Source organism: Pelophylax lessonae (genome assembly GCF_965119305.1).
Source record: "Pelophylax lessonae genome assembly, chromosome: 1".
In the NCBI taxonomy this organism is placed as follows: domain Eukaryota; kingdom Metazoa; phylum Chordata; class Amphibia; order Anura; family Ranidae; genus Pelophylax; species Pelophylax lessonae.
Genome location: NC_138768.1, coordinates 34,789,413 through 34,808,541, shown reverse-complemented (window position 1 = coordinate 34,808,541; position 19,129 = coordinate 34,789,413). Strand labels below are relative to the sequence as shown.

General features: G+C 47.1%; 1 protein-coding gene across 1 annotated transcript in view; it reads left to right on the top strand.

Annotated features, from left to right (window-relative positions):
* Positions 1–18,831, top strand: part of UBAP1 (ubiquitin associated protein 1) — a 91,857-nt gene extending 73,026 nt beyond the window's left edge. Inside the window, exons 6-7 of the mRNA XM_082253512.1 lie at positions 6,316–6,417; positions 18,161–18,831. Coding sequence (XP_082109638.1) covers positions 6,316–6,417; positions 18,161–18,301 — 243 coding nt within the window. The 3' untranslated portion in view covers positions 18,302–18,831. The remainder of the gene's footprint in view (positions 1–6,315; positions 6,418–18,160) is intronic.
* Positions 18,832–19,129: the final 298 nt, after the last annotated feature.

Sequence of the window (19,129 nt, the reverse complement as noted above, 5' to 3'; positions counted from 1 at the left end):
TTCAGGGTGATGAGCTGTGTTGCTTTTACGCCAAACATAACGTTTTGCATTGTTGCCAAAAAGTTTATATTTGGTTTCATCTGACCAGAGCACCATCTTTAAGAAATGGCTTTCTTCTTGCCACTCGCTCTTCCATAAAGGCCAGATTTGTGATTGTTGTCCTATGGACAGAGTCTCCCACCTCAGCTGTAGATCTCTGCAGTTCATCCAGAGTGATCATGGGCCTCTTGGCTGCATCTCTGATCAGTCTTCTCCTTGTATGAGCTGAAAGTTTAGAGGGACGGCCAGGTCTTCGTAGATTTGCAGTGGTCTGATACACTCATTTCAATATTATCGCTTGCACAGTGCTCCTTGGGATGTTTAAAGCTTGGGAAATCTTTTTGTATCCAAATCTGGCTTTAAACTTCTCCATAACAGTATCTCTGACCTGCCTGGTGTGTTCCTTGTTCTTCATGATGTTCTCTGCGCTTTAAACGGACCTCTGAGACTATCACAGTGCAGGTGCATTTATACGGAGACTTGATTACACACCGGTGGATTCTATTTATCATCATTAGTCATTTAGGTCAACATTGGATCATTCAGAGATCCTCACTGAACTTCTGGAGAGAGTTTGCTGCACTGAAAGTAAAGGGGCTGAATAATTTTGCACGCCCAATTTTTCAGTTTTGTATTTCTTAACAAAGTTTGAAATATCCAATAAATTTCGTTCCACTTCATGATTGTGTCCCACTTGTTGATTCTTCACAAAAAATTACAGTTTTATATCTTTGTTTGAAGCCTGAAATGTGGAAAAAAGGTCTCAAAGTTCAAGGGGGCCAAATACTTTCGCAAGGCACTGTATACACATAAGGGCCCGATTATGCCATCAGTTTGATTTGTTAGTTGACCAGTAATTTTCTATGAACATATGCCATTTTATAACTGACATATTCTGTGGTGCTGTATGGAGAACATTAAACCATTCACAGCAGTCTTTGCACCTTACAATCTAATGCAGCGGTCTTCAAACTATGGCCCTCCAGTTCAGGAACTACAATTCCCATCATGCCTAGTCATGTCTGTGAATGTCCGTTTTACAAGGCCTCATGGGATGTGTAGTTCCACAAAAGCAGAAAGGCCGTAGTTTGAGGATCCCTGCTCTGTCACCTCTACAGTCATGCTCTGTTTTTATATAGCTCTGACACATTCCTCTGAAAAATAGAGAACAGTAAGCCATTCAGTCTCTCACCCACAGGAGCTTACACTTTAGCAGTCACACATTATTATAGTCCAACAAAGAGACCATGTTCTACCATAGATGACCTGGGAGAATGGTAACTGGTGCTGTGGCCCAAATGCCTTTGGACCGTAGCAATAATCCTCTCAGTAACATCCATTGCATCAACTCTTTATCGGCTACATGGTAGGATATAGCAGTAACAGGCTAACGCGTTTCGGCCGAAAATGAATTGATGCAATAGATGTTACCATGTAGCCCGGCTTCATTAAATTGAGAGGAATATTCACACATTTATACATCTATATAACTCTTACATATTGCACAGTAATATAGAGAGAACACCGAGCTTACATATTGCACAGTAATATAGAGAGAACACCGAGCTCTTCACCTCATTCCCTGGCCCACAGGAGCTTACACTTTAATGTCCCACCACTGTCACCCACTAATATACATTTTATATATTGTCTGGCATATACCGCAGTGCTGTAAAAAAAAAAAAAACAGATTCACATCAGTCTTTTACCTACAGAAGCTTACCCTCTAATGTCCTTCACCACAGCCACACACGATTATGATTATACATGTATATAGCTCTGACATATACCGCAGTGCTGTACAGAGTACACTGAGCCAGTCACATCAGTCTGTGCACCACAGAAGCTTACACTCTAATGTCCCACAACAGGCACACACTATTGTGATATACATTTATATAACTCTGACATATTCCGTAGTTCTCTACAGAGAGCACTGAGCCAGTCACATTAGTCTTTGCACCACAGGAGCTTTCATTCTAATCTCACCACCAGTCCCACACTATTGTTATATATTTATATAGCACTGATGTTCAGCTCTCTGCAGAGAACCCCAAACCATTCACATCAGGCTCACAGGATCTTACATTCTTATGTCCCCACTACAGTCGTTTATTATTAATGTTTTTTTTTTTTATGTTTGTATTGCAGTTTTGACTGTCCAGGGAATAATAAATTGTAAGCTCCTTTGGTGCAGAATGGAGTGTGAGGCTAGCGGAGACATTAGATTCTAAGCTCATTTGGGGCAGAATATTTCACCTTTTTTTTCTTTTTTTTTTTTTTTGCAGAATGTCACATGTAGACATGGCTCTGCACATATAACAATCATATTTAAAGAAGAACTCCATCTTTCCACACACTTCACAAGCTGCCCCAAACTAAGTATGTCTCACTAACCTGCAAGGCTGATGGATGTGGTGTATAAACTATATGTGTAGCTGTGGCCTAATACAGCATACTGCATTGTTCCGGGTGCGAGCTGAGACTTTCTCATACTGTACCCGGAACACACTAGACCAGTAATGGTGAACCTTGGCACCCCAGTTGTTTTGGAACTACATTTCCCATGATGCTCAATTACACTGCAGAGTGCATGAGCATCATGAGAAATGTAGTTCCAAAACATCTGGGGTGCCAAGGTTCACCATCACTGCACTAGACCATAGCGGCGCTTAGCCGCTGAGAGCAAGCAATGTATTCCATCAATGAGTCGGAGAGGCAGGCTGATGTGACAACCTCTGGCCCAGCCAATTAAAGGAAGCATTGTATTAATAAATACATTGCTTGCTCTGAGCAGCTAAGCGCCGCTGCAGTAGACTCTACTTTTTTCTGGGTATGAGACAGTCTCGGCTCGCACCTGGAACACATTGCGGTATGCTGTATGTGGCCTCAGCCATGTACTGTTTATACCGCACATCCACCTGCCTCACAGGTTGGGCCCCTTTTACACTTTTGCTACTTGTCTTGCGACTTGGGACTGCAAAGTCGCATGACAAGTGTACCCCATGTTTTCCAATGAGTACCATTCTTATCTGTGCAACTTCAAAGTAGTCCCTGCACTACTTTGGTCCAACTTTGATGCGACTTGAGGTTCATAGACCTCAAAATTACACAGGCATTGTTTCAAGTTTTGGAAATTTAGGTCGTACAAGTGCGAAAGGGGCCTTAGTAAGGGACATCGTTTGGAGCTGGCCCAAACAAAACATGTAACGTGTCTGGAAAGATGGCGTTCTTTAAATCTCTTGCCCTCCTGCGTCAACACACACTCTAAGCTCTCAAGTTCACATTCCAGAGAATTGGGCCTTCCAGTTCAGTGCTGATTTGCCACCTGAGTTTAGTTTATAGCAGCACTGAAAGCTGGCATCTTCACTCTTTGTTCGCCCCCTCCACATCAGGAATTGGGTATCTGAAAAGTGCAGAGCTTTGAACTCTATACAAATATAAAATACAGGACTTCTATCTGGCCATTTTTACATTAAATTCTCCTCATTCTGCCGAGATATTTTAAGATGCTTTTGTGACCCGCAGCCTGAAACTGCAGCGTTGGCTGACTGCCATCCAGCCAGCTTATTACAAATGAAGTCTTCTCATCTACCAGACAGAGGCATGCGGTAATCCTGCCCTCCCACTACCATCACTGGTTCTGTTCTTTTCAAATCTTCTCAGCTTTGAGGACTCTAGTGAAATGTATGAACACCCTTTTGGTTCCCTTAAGTATTCCTTTTAGAGTCAGGATTTTTTTTTAGCAGCCAGGGGCTGCTCTGTCAGCTGATGGTCAGGAAGGTGGAGGTGCTTGGAGGATGGGAAGGAGCCACCAATGTGGCAGGAGGCAGGGCAATGGCATAGCATTTACATTACTGTAGGGTTTGTCTCCTGTGTTACGGTGCCATCTTATTTAGCACCACAGAAGAGTATATACAGATCTTGTTACAGGTAAGACCGTTTGTGTTTCAAAAAGGGTTCTTTTACACGGCCACTCTTTTCATCTGTTTTTCATCTGTCTGTTTTTGGGATGAAAAACAGACAAACACCTACATACATACCTGTGCGTGCGTGCGTGCGTGCGTTTTAACCACTTACATACTGGGGCAGTTCTGACACTTCTTTCCTACATGTAACAATCATACATTTTTATATATATATATATATATAATTTTTTTTTTTTTTTTTTAGCAGAGACCCTAGAGAATAAAATGGTGAATGTTGCATATTTTTGTGTCACACAATATTTGTGCTGCTGTTTTTTAAAACCAAATGGAAAAAAATAGTTTAATTTTTTTCATGCGCAAAACAGTATAATACCCAATTGCTTTGTGAAATATAAAAGATAATGTTACGCCGAGTAAATAGATAACCTAACTTGATGCTTTAAAATGAACATCGCCAAACTGTAACCTAAAAATCTCTATAGGCGAGACTTTAAAAACCTTAACAGGTTACCAGTTTAGAGTTCTACAGGAGCACTGGTGCTAGAATTATTGCTCTCGCTATACCGTTTGTGACCCATTCTGACGCTTTTCTCCTCCATGTAAAAATCATAATTTTTTTGCTGGAAAACTACTACGAACCTCCTAACAAGATTGATATGATGATATTTTTTTTAAGCAGAGACCCCATAGCAGTGGTCGGGAACCTTTTTGTCTGAGAGCCATGAACACCATATATTTTCAAATGTTATCCCGTGGGAGCCATGCACTATATTTCAGGGGCCGGGAACCTTTATTTAATCCTATTCATAGGCCGCAGCTATACAGTGAGTAGATGGAGCTGTGTGAAAGTGCCTGGAGTCCGGTCAGGAAGAGAGCAGAGCAGGCAGGTATGCAATGAGGCCGGAGTGGTGAAGCGCCTGCAGGCCTGTGAGTGATGGAGGTGAGTATAGGCACAGAGAAAATGGCGGCTGGCCGCTGAAGGCCTCAGAAATGGATGTGAGAGGCGGGTCCCCGGGTGTCAGAGGGGAAGAAGATTGTGTCTGTCGGGGCACAGGGAGCGGATGGCAGGTCTCCTTACCGGGCGGTGATTGCCAAGGCCCTCAGATGCACAGCACACGAGCAGGCGGCGGTAGCGCGAGTAGGCCGCGGGTTCGGTAGCGCGGAGATCCGGTCACCCAGAGACTAACGGAGGGTAGCGGTTGGTAGCCCACAAAGTGTACCATTGATGGGTGCAGAAATCTCCTTGGCACCGGGCACAGCTACGCGGATGGCACTGGATTGAGTGGTAGACACTGTGGAGCTCTGGGACTACACGTCCAGTGTGGCTCACGTCCAGACACGCCCCCCTTTATTAAAGATTTGTCTGCGAGCCAGATGCAGCCATCAAAAGAGCCACGTCTGGCTCACGAGCCATGGGTTCCCTACCCCTGCCCTATAGAATAAAATAGTGGAAGTAGCATATTTTTATGTCGCATGATATTTGCGCAGTGGTTTTTCAAAGACAATGTTTGGGGGGGACAATTAAATGAGTTTTATTGTGTAAAAACACAATATAATACCCAATTGTGGAGCGGCGCCAAACTACAGTACTTAAAAAATCTCCATAGGGGATGCTTTAAAAACGTTAACGGGTTACCAGTTTAGGGTTACACAGGGAGGGCAGGTGCTAAAATTATTGCTCTTGCTATTCCCTTCGCTGGCATACTTCACGTGTGGTGCAAACACTGTTAACATACATGTGCGTGACCTATGTGTGCGTTCGCCTTTGTGCAGCGGAACAGGGGCACTTTAAAAAAACATATATATATTTTTCATTTTTTTTTTATCACTCTAGTTGCTTTCACAAGGAACATCCCTTGTGACAATAAGCAGTGGCAGGTACTCTTTACGGAGAGATCTGGGGTCTCCCTTCCCTCGCAGCCTGTAAAAGCAATCCAGCGTCTAATTAGCCACTAGGATTGCTTTTACACGAAAGGGAAAACCCGGCTTGAAATAAAGATACCGGGATGATGATGTGTGTAGCTGCAGGCAATCATGCTGGTATAACCACTGCAACTTAAGGACGTACATGGCTATCCCTGGGTGGCAAGTGGATAAAGTATATAAAATGCTTTAGCCTGGTACACTTGTATTGTATACCTAATTTTTTTTTTTTTTTTTTTTATGTCCAGGTCGGTTTCTCATTATTTTTTTTTTTTTTTTTTTTAATAGGTTGACAAATGCACAAAATGTGAAAAAAATGTTAATGTATATTTTGTATGTAAAATGTATGTTTTCTGGGGGATTTTTGAGTGTTTTGGATAACTGTTCCTCAATATTGGCATTTTTTTTTTCTTTCCATTTTCAGGTGCTGGAGTACCTGTTCATCCAATCCCAGCTGTGCGAGAAAGGCTTCGACCCTGTGCTGGTTGACGAGGCTCTGGAGATGTACCAGTGTTCAGAGGAAAAGGTATGTTGGGTGTATATAGTGATTTTTATCCCTACCCCATCTAGTTGTCCTCTCAAGAGAGGAGACTGTACACTCAGAAGGCATAGTGGAGGTAATCTTATTGGTCCATTCAGAGCCTATTGGAGATGATTGGCAGTGATGTGGGTGGGGCTTGTACACAAGTTTCCCAAGTTCTAAACTTCTCATAGGCAAGGGAAGCTACTATTTCTGGACATGCAAATCTTTATTTTGCTATTGTTCTGATCTACAGGTTTCTATTGGAGTCATTGATCTGGAACAATAAGGCGGCAAGACAGAGCTCCTTTTTCTGGGTTAGTGACAATCAGCATGACAGCCAGGCAGCTAGTATTTGCATAAGTCAGAGGTAACGGCCCATGTGTGCCTGTCTGGAAGGGCTTCTTTTAGTGCTGCACAGTTTGGACATTAACGCAGCGGTAGGCAACCTCTGTACTCCAGCTGTGCTGAAACTACGCATCACATCAGGTCTCTGGGAGCCATGCCCATGGCTGTCAGTCATGCAAGGCCTACAAAAGAAGTGAATGTTATCGTCATGCAAGGTCCACTTTAAAGCAACTCTATTGCTAAACTGAAACCTCAAAAAAAGTAAAATTGTTTACCAGCAAAGATGCTAGTTACTATTCACTTGCCGATCACCCAAAGTATATATATGTCATTACTTTGACATTTAATACCGGGTTTATGGCAGCAGCTAGCTATCATTTTTTCCTGTGGGCAATTCAGCATCTGCTAAAAGTGATCTTGGCAGTGGATTTGCCACGGGATCTCTTTTAGGGGCGGCGGGAGATGTCCCCTGCCGTTTTCCGGTCCTTTCTGTGTTTATTGGAACCGTCGGTAAACCCGGAAACGATCCGATTAGTTTGCTAGATAGGCAGGAAGTCGAGTGAGGGCAAGATGGCCCCAACTCTGCTATATGCCCTTGGATGACCGGAGTGACCTCCAACATTACTTCCTGTTTTGGGGCTTAAAGACATTTTTATTTGTTTATTTTTTTTATGTCAAAGTGTCAAATGTTTTTTCTTTTCTTTTTGCCTTTAGGCTCCATGCACACAGGGCGTCATAAAAACGTGCTCCAAAGCTGTTTACATAACGCCGGGAAACAGCAGCTGTAAAAACGTGCTTTCAGTAGCTTTTTCTACTAGCGTTATTGCACGTTTGGCCACAGTAGCTGTTAGCAGCGTTTTTTCTGCCTCCATTCAAAATCAATGGTTCCCTATGGGAGCCTATTGATTTGAATGGAAGTCACACCGCAGGTCGGATCAGGGTGATCCGACTTGCGGTGCGACCTGCACTGTGAGAATCTTGAGGGGGAACTCCACGCCAAAATGGGGAAAAAAACGGCGTGGGGTTCCCCCCAGGTTCCAAACCAGGCCCTTCGGGTCTGGTATGGAATTTGAGGGTAGCCCCGCGCCGAAAAAACGGCGTGGGGTCCCCCCCAAAATCCATACCAGACTCTTATCCGAGCATGCAGTCCGGCATGCCAGGAAAGGGGAGGGGACGAGCGAGCGGCCCCACCCCCCCTGGATCATACCAGGCCACACGCCCTCAACATGGGGGGGTGTGGGTGCTTTGGGGCAGGGGGGGCTCTGCACCCCGCACCTCAAAGCACCTTGCCCCAATGTTGATGAGGACAAGGGCCTCATCCCCACAACCCTGGTCGGTGGTTGTGGGGGTCTGCGGGCAGGGGGCTCATCGGAATCTGGAAGCCCCCTTTAACAAGGGGGCCCCCCCAGATCCCGGACCCCCTCCCTATGTGAATGGGTATGGGGTACACTGTACCCCTACTCATTCACCCCATAAAATGCAGTGTATGGAAATAACGACAGGAGACGTTTTGGAAAATTTATTAAAAATCTTCATCCGGCTCTTGTCCTCTCCGGGGGTCTTCTCCTCTCCGAGGGTCTTCTGCTCTTTTGCTGTCCGCCCTTCTTGTCTTCTCTCCGGGGGTCTTCTGCTGTCTTCTCCTCTCCGAGGGTCTTCTGCTCTTTTGCTGTCCGCCCTTCTTGTCTTCTCCTCTTTGGGGGTCTTCTGCTGTCTTCTCCTCTCCGGGGGTCTTCTGCTGTCCGCCCTTCTTGTCTTCTCCTCTCCGAGGGTCTTCTGCTGTCCGCCCTTCTGCTGTCCAATCTTCTTGTCTTCTCCTCTCCGGTCTTCTGCTCTTTTGCTGTCGGCTGTCGGCTGTCCTTCTTCCTCCGGTCCTCCTCCGACGACGTCTTCAGCGATTATGCCGGCCTCTGGTCTCCGCAGCTTATTATATAGCCATTAGGGGCGTGGCCGCCAGATGACGTCATCGGGAGACCACGCCCCCTTGTGTCACAGATGACGTCATCTGTGACACAAGGGGGCGTGGTCTCCCGATGACGTCATCTGGCGGCCACGCCCCTAATGGCTATATAATAAGCTGCGGAGACCAGAGGCCGGCATAATCGCTGAAGACGTCGTCGGAGGAAGACCGGAGGAAGAAGGACAGCCGACAGCCGACAGCAAAAGAGCAGAAGACCGGAGAGGCGAAGACAAGAAGATTGGACAGCAGAAGGGCGGACAGCAGAAGACCCTCGGAGAGGAGAAGACAAGAAGGGCGGACAGCAGAAGACCCCCGGAGAGGAGAAGACAGCAGAAGACCCCCAAAGAGGAGAAGACCCTCGGAGAGGAGAAGACAGCAGAAGACCCCCGGAGAGAAGACAAGAAGGGCGGACAGCAAAAGAGCAGAAGACCCTCGGAGAGGAGAAGACCCCCGGAGAGGACAAGAGCCGGATGAAGATTTTTAATAAATTTTCCAAAACGTCTCCTGTCGTTATTTCCATACACTGCATTTTATGGGGTGAATGAGTAGGGGTACAGTGTACCCCATACCCATTCACATAGGGAGGGGGTCCGGGATCTGGGGGGGCCCCCTTGTTAAAGGGGGCTTCCAGATTCCGATGAGCCCCCTGCCCGCAGACCCCCACAACCACCGGCCAGGGTTGTGGGGATGAGGCCCTTGTCCTCATCAACATGGGGGCAAGGTGCTTTGAGGTGCGGGGTGCAGAGCCCCCCCTGCCCCAAAGCACCCACACCCCCCCATGTTGAGGGCGTGTGGCCTGGTATGATCCAGGGGGGGTGGGGCCGCTCGCTCGTCCCCTCCCCTTTCCTGGCATGCCGGACTGCATGCTCGGATAAGAGTCTGGTATGGATTTTGGGGGGGACCCCGCGCCGTTTTTTCGGCGCGGGGCTACCCTCAAATTCCATACCAGACCCGAAGGGCCTGGTTTGGAACCTGGGGGGGAACCCCACGCCGTTTTTTCCCCATTTTGGCGTGGAGTTCCCCCTCAAGATTCTCACAGTGCAGGTCGCACCGCAAGTCGGATCACCCTGATCCGACCTGCTGTGTGACTTCCATTCAAATCAATAGGCTCCCATAGGGAACCATTGATTTTGAATGGAAGAAAAAAAACGTATAACGTGGCTTAACGCACGTTAAGCAACGTTATGAAGCCTTATGGAGCCTTTAGCAGCGTCAGACGTTTTTTGCAGCTTGACGCTGGAGCTCCTGAACCCACAGTTCCTGGGTTTTTTTTGGAGCTGTAAAACGCCTATGCCACTTGGAGCTCCTAAAAGCTCTATGTGTGCATGAGGTCATAGAATAACATGGATGGGCGTTCTGCAGCTGCAAAAAAAAACGTCTGACGCTGCTAACAGCAGCTGTAAAAACGTCCAGTGTGCATGAGGCCTTAAAGGTAAATGAGAGATCTGGGGTCTTTTTGATCCCAGATCTCTGAGGACCGGTCATGCTTATTTCTATTACAAGGGATGTTTATGTTCCTTGTAATAGAAATAAAAGCAATAAAAAAAAAAGTGCCCCGTCTCTCCGTGCTCGTGCACAGAAGCACACGCATCCGTAAGTCGCACCAGTTATCACTGCGATCGTTGGATCGAGAGCAAAAATTCTAGCACAAGACCTTATCTGTAACTCTAAACGGGTTACCTGTAAAATATTTTAAATGGGACAGGAGAAAGGAAGGAAGCGCCAGCTAAGTGTAGTATCCCAAATAACAGATTTTATTAAAGGATTAAAAACACTCACGAGAGTAGAAATAAAACGGGCTCCTCTGTAAAAGACCATGGGGATCCATCCCTCATCCGTCCTGCAGTATCGCTAGGATCGGGGTCCATTGCTCGAGGTGGTAAGGTGCCGGTGTCTTGTCGGATAGTGCATCCGACGAACTGCACATGTGCGGTAAATTACGTCACTGCAGCTGACTGCTCCGCTCAGCTGGGGTTCACGTCATTAGCTGGGGTTGACGCATGCACAGTCCGTCGGATGCACTCTTCGGCGGAAGGCTGCGGGAAGAATCGTCGCGATCTGCGCATGCGTGCCCGAAGCGCCGTGCGAAGCGCAGCGAGCCGCCACCATACCAGGGTGACCCGGAGAGATGCTACCATGCCAGGGTGACCAGAAGCAAGCGGCTTTCTCGGGCCAGTGCTCCCTAACCATAGCACCCATATTTGGCACACTTGTCCGCAAGACCCTCGGCTACTACTGGTCCAAATTTGGGGTCTCTGGCACCAATGGTCGCGGAACCATGCCAGGGTGACCGGAAGACAAATGTGTACCATGCCAGGGTGACCAAAATCAAGCGGCTTTCTCGGGCCGGTGCTCCCGAACCATAGCATCCAGGAGCACCAAATTTGGCACACTTGTCCGCAAGACCATCTGCTACCACTGGTCCAAGCACCGATGGTCGCGGAACCATGCCAGGGTGACCATTCTACTGCACTGTAATCCAATCCGTCCCGATAGATGTGCAGAGAGCGAGGCAGAATCTGACAATAGATTCTCTCCCCTCCTCCGCTCTCTATCTACCGTCGGATCGTGCATCCGATAAACTGCACATGTCAGTGTCGTCACCGCCAGCACAGCTGATCTGAGCAATCAGCTGCAGTGACGTCAGTCCGTCGGATGCACTATCCGACGGGAGGCATTATCCGACATGACACCGGCTCCGGGTCCTGGGATGCCATGCTAACCAGCGTGGAATGCACAGCGGCAGTGATGTCATCAGAAGGAGAGGAGGACCAGGAGAGAACAAAGTACAAGGCTACGTGCTCGGAGCGTCTAGCTCCTTCTAAAGGCCTGGGGGAGGAATAACTAGAGGGACCAATTGATAGTGTAACCTGGGGGTGTGGTCGGAGGACTACAAAGCCCAGTAGTAACAATAATAATACATGACTGTCGTGTATTATTGTTACTACTGGGCTTTGTAGTCCTCCGGCCACACCCCCAGGTTACACTATAAACGCCAAGTTCTAGCAAAAAATACAAATTTAAACTTCTAAACAAAAAGTTCCAGAAAAAGCCTGGTCAGCAAGTGGATATTTACCATTCTTGATGCCAGTTGCTGCTGTATTGAAAAGGAACTGCCACCCGAAGACTCTTCAGAAGTCAACACTTCCAGGCCTGGGCTCCATTGTTCCTCATCCAACCCAATTTCTCCACAGGAAACAGTAGTGCTGTAGGGGTCTGCAGATCACACCACAGAGGGGATAATTGGACTCCCAGAAGACTCAATTTCAATATGGGGACACAGACATGGAAACAGTTTGAAAATTTCTGGGTTGCAACAGTTGATTTAAGGTTGAAAATATTTTTGCGTTTCATCATAAAATGATAAAGCAAACAGAGTAAATCAATTTGAATCTGGATACAGAAAAGAAGAAAAGGGGGGATGGAATATTAACAATAAATGGAGATTTCCAGCAAAATCCAAAACATCTGCATAGGTAGGGGAACATTAGCGGCCCTACACAGAGGGCTCAATATTAAATCTACATTTAGAGACAATAGAAATAAAAGAGTAAGGCAATACAGAGAGGAAAGAAAAGGCATATTAGCGTAACCTCATGTATATAGATCTAAAGTTAGTACGGTATAAATCACGGGTATTATCTGTATCTTGACTGCTGGTCGAAGGCAAAAATGGTCCTGTTGAGCAGCAATAGTGATGTACATGGAGAACATATTTGATCAGGTCATAAAGTGCCTATGAAACGTATCCATATTAGAATATTGTATCCATATGGTACCATAACTTCATGCACTTTTCCCAGGTGTTGTGTTCTCTGGCTTGTTTCTCCTACATTAGAATCTAATCATTCATAAGGTCAGCCCACATTTTGAGGGGGGGGGGGGGGGTTAAGACAGATGATTTCCAAAATGCATGATGAGCTACCGCTAATTTAAAAAAAAAAAAAAAAAAAAACGGTGAAGGCTGGACTTTTGTGATTTAATGGACCCCGGGAGAATAGACAGAAGAGCTGTCTTAGGTGAGAGAGAGAATGATTCATTGTATACCTAGTTTATGTGGAAGATCTGCTTCCTAAAAGGCCGGATGCGGTCACACTCCCACCATATATGCGTGCAAGTGCCCCTCGCCCTGTGCCAGTGCCAACATGAATCCGATGAGTTAGGAAATATCCGATTTAGTGCAACTGGGTCTCTGTACCATCTAGATAATACTTTGAAATGTTTCTCCTGGGTACAAGAGGAAACAGGATTTATGTGTAAACGTGAACGCTGTATGCCATTCCTCTGGATATCTCCAGTTCCCTTTCCCACACCTTGGTATCTATAGGCAATGAGCCTTGAGTGTGAGAAATGATCTATTTATAGATTGTGGATCACTTGTCTGCTGCTTGGGTGTCACACAGTGATGATGCTGCACACCTGACTATATCAATCACCTGATGGGTTGCAGCCCTTGCGTTTGTGCTCCAAGGTGCATCACCACTAGCAGTCTTCTGTTCTGTGTTTCTCCGTGTCTGACCCGGCTTGGCTGACGACTCTCCTGGCTCTCGACCCTGCATCGGCATACGACCTGCTTCTGGACTCTACCCTGGCTTGGATGACTAACCGCTTCTGGACTCAACCCTGGCTTGGGTGACCACCCGCTTCTGGACTTGACCCCGGGTGTTCCTGATCTCGCTCCTTTCTCTTGCTGTGCGTTTGTAGGGTTTTTTTTTTTTTTTTTGCTAGCTGATTTCTCCAAGCAAACCTTGGACAAGTTTATAAGAGGCAGCAGTCTGCACATTTCCAAGATGGATGCCAACAGGAGAGCAAGGTAAGACCTTGACAGTACCCACCCCTCAACGGCCCCTCCGCGGAGCAAAAAACAGAGAGTATGGAAAGCTTGGAGAAGGGCGAGAGCATGAACATTAGCGGAGGGAACCCAGGAGCGCTCCTCAGGACCATAACCATTCCAGTGCACCAGGTATTGAACCTGACCTCGGAACAGACGAGATTCCAAGATTCTGCCAACCTCATACTCCTCATGATTGCCCACAGTAATGGTGGAAGTGAGGAAGTATAGGGATTTCAAGCCAGTGTCTTCAAAAGTGACACATGAAAGACATTGGAGATACGCATGCCAGGGGGAAGACCGAGGGCATAGGCCACCGTGTTCACCTTACGGAGGATGTGAAAAGGCCCAACAAAACGGGGTGCCAGTTTTGGAGTGGGCACCCTGAGGTTGAGATTACAGGTCGATAACCACATCCTCTCCCCGAGCTGGTACGAAGGAGCAGATAAACGTTTCCGGTCTGCCTGGAGCTTCTGACAGGATATGATCTGAATGTATGACCGGTGTCCGCACGGAGTCTTCCCTGGACAACCCTGGACAACTCAGAATACTGGCGAGACAAGGCATCAGCCTTGCAGCTGGACAAATAGACCACCTAGTTAAAACGAGACAAGAATAAGTCCCAATCTGGCCTCACTGGGTGTGAGCCTCTTAGCCTCCGAGAGATACGTCCGATTCTTATGATCGGTGAGAAGGAGAACTGAAACCACAGAACCTTCGAGCAAGTGTCTCTGCTCTTTGAGAGCCAGGTTAATGGCCAAGAGCTTTCTGTCTCAAATCTCGTAATTGCATTCAGCTGGAGACAGCTTCTTGGAGTAGAACCCACAAGGCAGTAAGGGTCCATGAGGTGTCCGATGCTGAGACTCCCGTCTCAGATGCATCCACCTCTATGACAAAGGGCAAACCAGGATTGGAATGAGATAGAATAGGAGCTGAAGCGAAAGCAGACTTGAGGACCTCAAAAGCTTGGATGGCAGCAGGCGTCCAATTGTGGGAATCGATCCCCTCTTGATCAGAGATGGGTTTGGCCAAAGAGGAAAAGTTCCTTGGGTTTGCCAACTACTATCAGAAATCAGGAAGTGCTGAATGGAAGGGAGACCACTGGGGTGAGGCCATTGTAGAACAGCCGAAACCTTCTGAGGGTCCATGGAGAACCCTTCAGCAGAAATGATATAGCCCAAGAAGGCAACCTGAGACAGGTGGAATTCACATTTCTCAAGCTTACAGAAAAGCCCATTCTCACGTAATCGTTGCAGCACCTGTCTGACATCCAGGTAGTGTGTTTTAATGGAGTCTGAGTAATGTCGTCCAAATAGACTACCAGGCATTGCTGTAACACATCACAAAATACATCATTGATGAACTCCTGAAAGACTACGGGTGCATTGCACAGGCCAAAGGGCATAACCAGAGATTCGTAATGACCGGTTCTGGTATTAAACGCGGTCTTCACTCGTCGCCCTCCTTGATCCTTAGATTATACGTGGCCCTTAGGTCAAGCTTGGTAAAAAGGCGGTCGAACAACTCGGTAATCAAAGGAATTGGACATGCATTCTTGACCGTGATGAGATTGAGGCCCCTATAATCAGTGCAAAGTTTTAACTCATCCCCCTTTTTCTTTATGAAGAAAAAACCGGCACCCGCTGGAGAAGATGACTTGCGAACGTACCCCTCCATGGTCTTATTCTCCGCAACCGAAAGAGGATAAACCTTGCTATGAGGGGGAATGGCACCAGGTTGCAAGTCTATAGCACAATCGTACAGACGATGAGGAAGAGTACCAGTGCGCACCTTGTCAAATACATCTTGATACTCAGGATATTCAGTAGGCAACACTGAATCTGAGGAGGTGCAGAGTACCTTAACAGGCCCACGGATACAAACAGCGCTACATTGTGGAGACCTAGAGCGGATCTCGATCGACTGCCAATCGAAGGTTGGATTGTGTTTCTGAAGCCAAGGGTACTCCAAAACAGAGTAGTGTGGGGACAAAATAACCTGGAAACAGGTCGACTCCCAGTGTACAGCCCCTATTGCCATATCAACTGGAACAGTCTCGTGGGTAACCTGTGCCAGTTGCAGGGGTCTGCCATCAATCGCCTTGATAACCAGTGGGGAAACACGAGGCTGCAAAAGTATGGAATTTGCAGCAGCAAACATACTGTCAATAAAATAACCGCCAGCAAGAGTCTACTAGTGCCTGAGTAACCACCGAACCCGCTGCCCAGTAGAGAACTGTGATTAACTGTTTATCTTTACGGGAAGCCGGGGACGTGGAAATTCTACCCAAGATCTCCCCCCGACAGGACCCCTTGGGTGCGAGCGTTTCCCGGACGGGTCGGACGAGATTTCAGGAAATGACCGCAATACAGGCACCGACCCTGCCTCCTCCTAAGGGGCCCACTCAGCCTCGAAAAGGCAAGTGAACTCCAGCTGCAAGGGTTCACAGCCAGGCACACCACCCACAGGAGGCGTGAGAGGTGAGGGAGGAATGGGTGGGAAAGAAATCGTAGAAGGCCTCTGCAGACGCTCCCTCAACCTATGGTCTCTCCCTGAGCCTGGTATCGATCAAAATCAGGAAGGAAATGAGAGCCTCGAGTTCGTCAGGGAGATCCTTGGCCGCAATCTCGTCCTTCAATGCATCGGAGAGACCAAGAGAGAAGACAGCCATTAGAGCCTCATTATTCCAGCCCACTTCTGCTGCCAGGGTACGAAATTCGATGGCATACTCGGCAACGGTTCGTATACCCTGTTGAATGGACAGAAGAAGCTTTGCAGCAGAGGAAGAGCAAGCAGGCACATCGAATACTCTACTAAAGGAGGCAACACAACTCGAGTAATCGAGTATCACAGTTCTCCAATAAGGGATTCGCCAAGGCCTTGTCTGAGAGAAATGGGATTAGGCAGCCCATCTTGGACCTATCGGAAGGAAATGCCTGAGGGAAGGAAATGCCTGAGGAACCATCTCATAATAAATGCCCACTTGGTTTATGAAGCCACGACACTGACTCCGCTCACTTCCATAGCGCTGCGGAAGGGGGATTGGACCAGTCATCGCTCTGGTAACAGGGACTTCAGCCGCAACAGCAGGAGCGGCAACAGGAGGAACCACTGGCCTAGCAGCCCTGGGAGCAAGGTGTGCTGTGCGTGCTAGCAAGGTCTGCAACGCATGAGCGAACTGACCCAAAAGGTGATCTTGTTAATCAAGCTTGGTAACCAGCATGGGGAGCGTGGGAGTACCTGAATCGTCAAAATCCATGGCCCTTGCGTACTGTCCAAGGTACCAGGAAACCAGACCTCACAGAGATGCAGGTAAAATAAGGCAGCTTATTGGCGCAAACAAACGCACAGCAAGAGAAAGGAGTGGGATCAGGAACAGCCGAGGTCCAGTCCAGAAGCGGGTGGTCCTCCAAGCCGGGGTCCAGTCCAGAAGTGGTTAGTCATCTTAGCCAGCTGGGGGTCGAGTTCAGAAGTGGGTAGTCATCCAAGCCGGGTAGAGTCCAGAAGCGGGTAGTCTGCCGATGCAGGGTTGAGGGGCCAGGAGAGTGGTCAGCCAAGCCTGGTCACACAAAGGAACACTGAACAGAAGACTGCCAGCAGTGATGCACCTTGGAGCACAAACGCAAGGGCAAGGACTGCAACCCATCAGGTGATGATATAGTCAGGTGTGCAGCATCATCACTGTGCGACACCCAAGTGATGATGCAATTAGAGTTTATAAGAGACAGCAGTCTGCACATGTCCAAGATGGCTGCCAACAGGAGGGCAAGATAAGACCTTGGCACTGTCACATGACCCAGATCTTTCCCAGTCTGTCTGCAGTGAAAACATAAGCAGAAGGAGCTTCGGGTCTGCTGCTGGTAAATGTTAAAAAAAAAAAAAAAAAAAACGCTTTTGGAATACAGAGTATAAAAAAATATCAAACTGATTTAAATTACCATACAAATGTATATCTAAAAATCAAAGCATTTTTAATATAATATTTTTTGGCAATAACATGGTGTGGGTGGATTTCTGCCGGTCAGAGGCTGTGTCATGCTCCTCCAGCCTGTGCCTTAGAATAAGGAAGGTGAAGCCTCAATCAATCGAAATGTAATATCCTGCCCCCATTGTGTTTGGCTGATTAGTAGGCATGAAGGAGGGAGTGGGCTGTCATTTACCAGAGTGTATACGCCCACATGTGTGACTCGATAGTCACATGGGCTGCTCAGATAGGATAGGGAGGAAATGCTCAGCATTGAAACTCACTGAAAACTGAGCACGTGCAGAGCTGTCAACACTGCTCTGCAAAATCCCCTAGCTGAATTGAGGACATGAATAGAAGGTGGAGCTAGAGAACAGCAGGATCAACCAGGTGTTTTGCAGAATATGAATCTCATAGTGACGGAGTATGGAACAGCATGTAATACACCATTTGATAGTTTTTATGATGTGGGTTGAGTGACACTTTTAAGGAACTAGTTCTCCAAGTTACCTCAACTCTTTGTGGAAACATTGTCTTGGATACTAACACAGTTAATCTGTTCTCCCTGTTATTAATGACTTACTTACCTTGTGGTTTTGGATTCTCTGGTCTTGTTTGACACCGCTCTTCTTTTTTTTTTTTTTTCCAGACCATGTTGTTCCTTCAGCTGATGAGCAAATTCAAAGAGATGGGATTCGAGCAGAAGGAGATCAAAGAGGTTTTGTTACTACATAACAATGACCAGGACAAAGCTCTGGAAGAGCTCATGACCCGGGCCGGGGCCAGCTGAACCTCCAGGGATTGGCTTCACTATAGGCTCTAACATGCTTGGAAGAGGGGGAAGCCTGTTTTCAAGCTTTCTATCCTGACGCACAGAGCAGACCTCTCCACCACCATGTTTCACGTTCTGCGCTCTTTTCCCTGAAAAGCCAGCTGAAGTATATATTGTAAGAAGTGCCCTTTAACTTCCAAACTTTCCCCTCTTCTGAGGAATTAAGAGTTTGCCCTGGATAGTATGCAGGACAGCGGGGGAGTTTTAATTGTTTCCTTTGCAGTGGAAATGGGAGGCGGAAGCAAGGAAGAACAGTGCGTGTGAAGCTGCTCATTGCTTATACTGGAATACAGACTAAGGCAAACCTTTTTAGTGCAATGATTTATTTTTTGTTTTCCTTTTTCCGGATAGTTAGTACTACACTGGGTATTAAACTACTCTCACAAGCGTAGAGTCAGATGCAAATGAACCGGCGCCCCCTGGATCCTATTTAACGCCTACATGTTTCGGAGTGGTGGGAGGGGTTGCAGTTTAAAGCACAACTCCAGCCAAAGTCAGGGTGTGGATGGGTTTAAACCTCTTGTCAGGTTTTTATAGATAGGTTTCCTATTGAACTTTCTATGAGGGACAGTTTTGGCTGGTGTTCTGTTCTATCACTGACGTAAGCTGTGATGGATAGTTGGCTTGTTTAAGTATATCCTAAATTATTTGCAATATAAGCTTTATCTGTGCATTTGGAAATGGAAGGTTGTGCCCAAGAAAAAAAATTGAGATGTTCTTCGGAACCAAGTTTAATTCTTTCTGGGGAAAAAGGGCGTTGGAGGGCTGGTTTGTGATTTGCTGGAC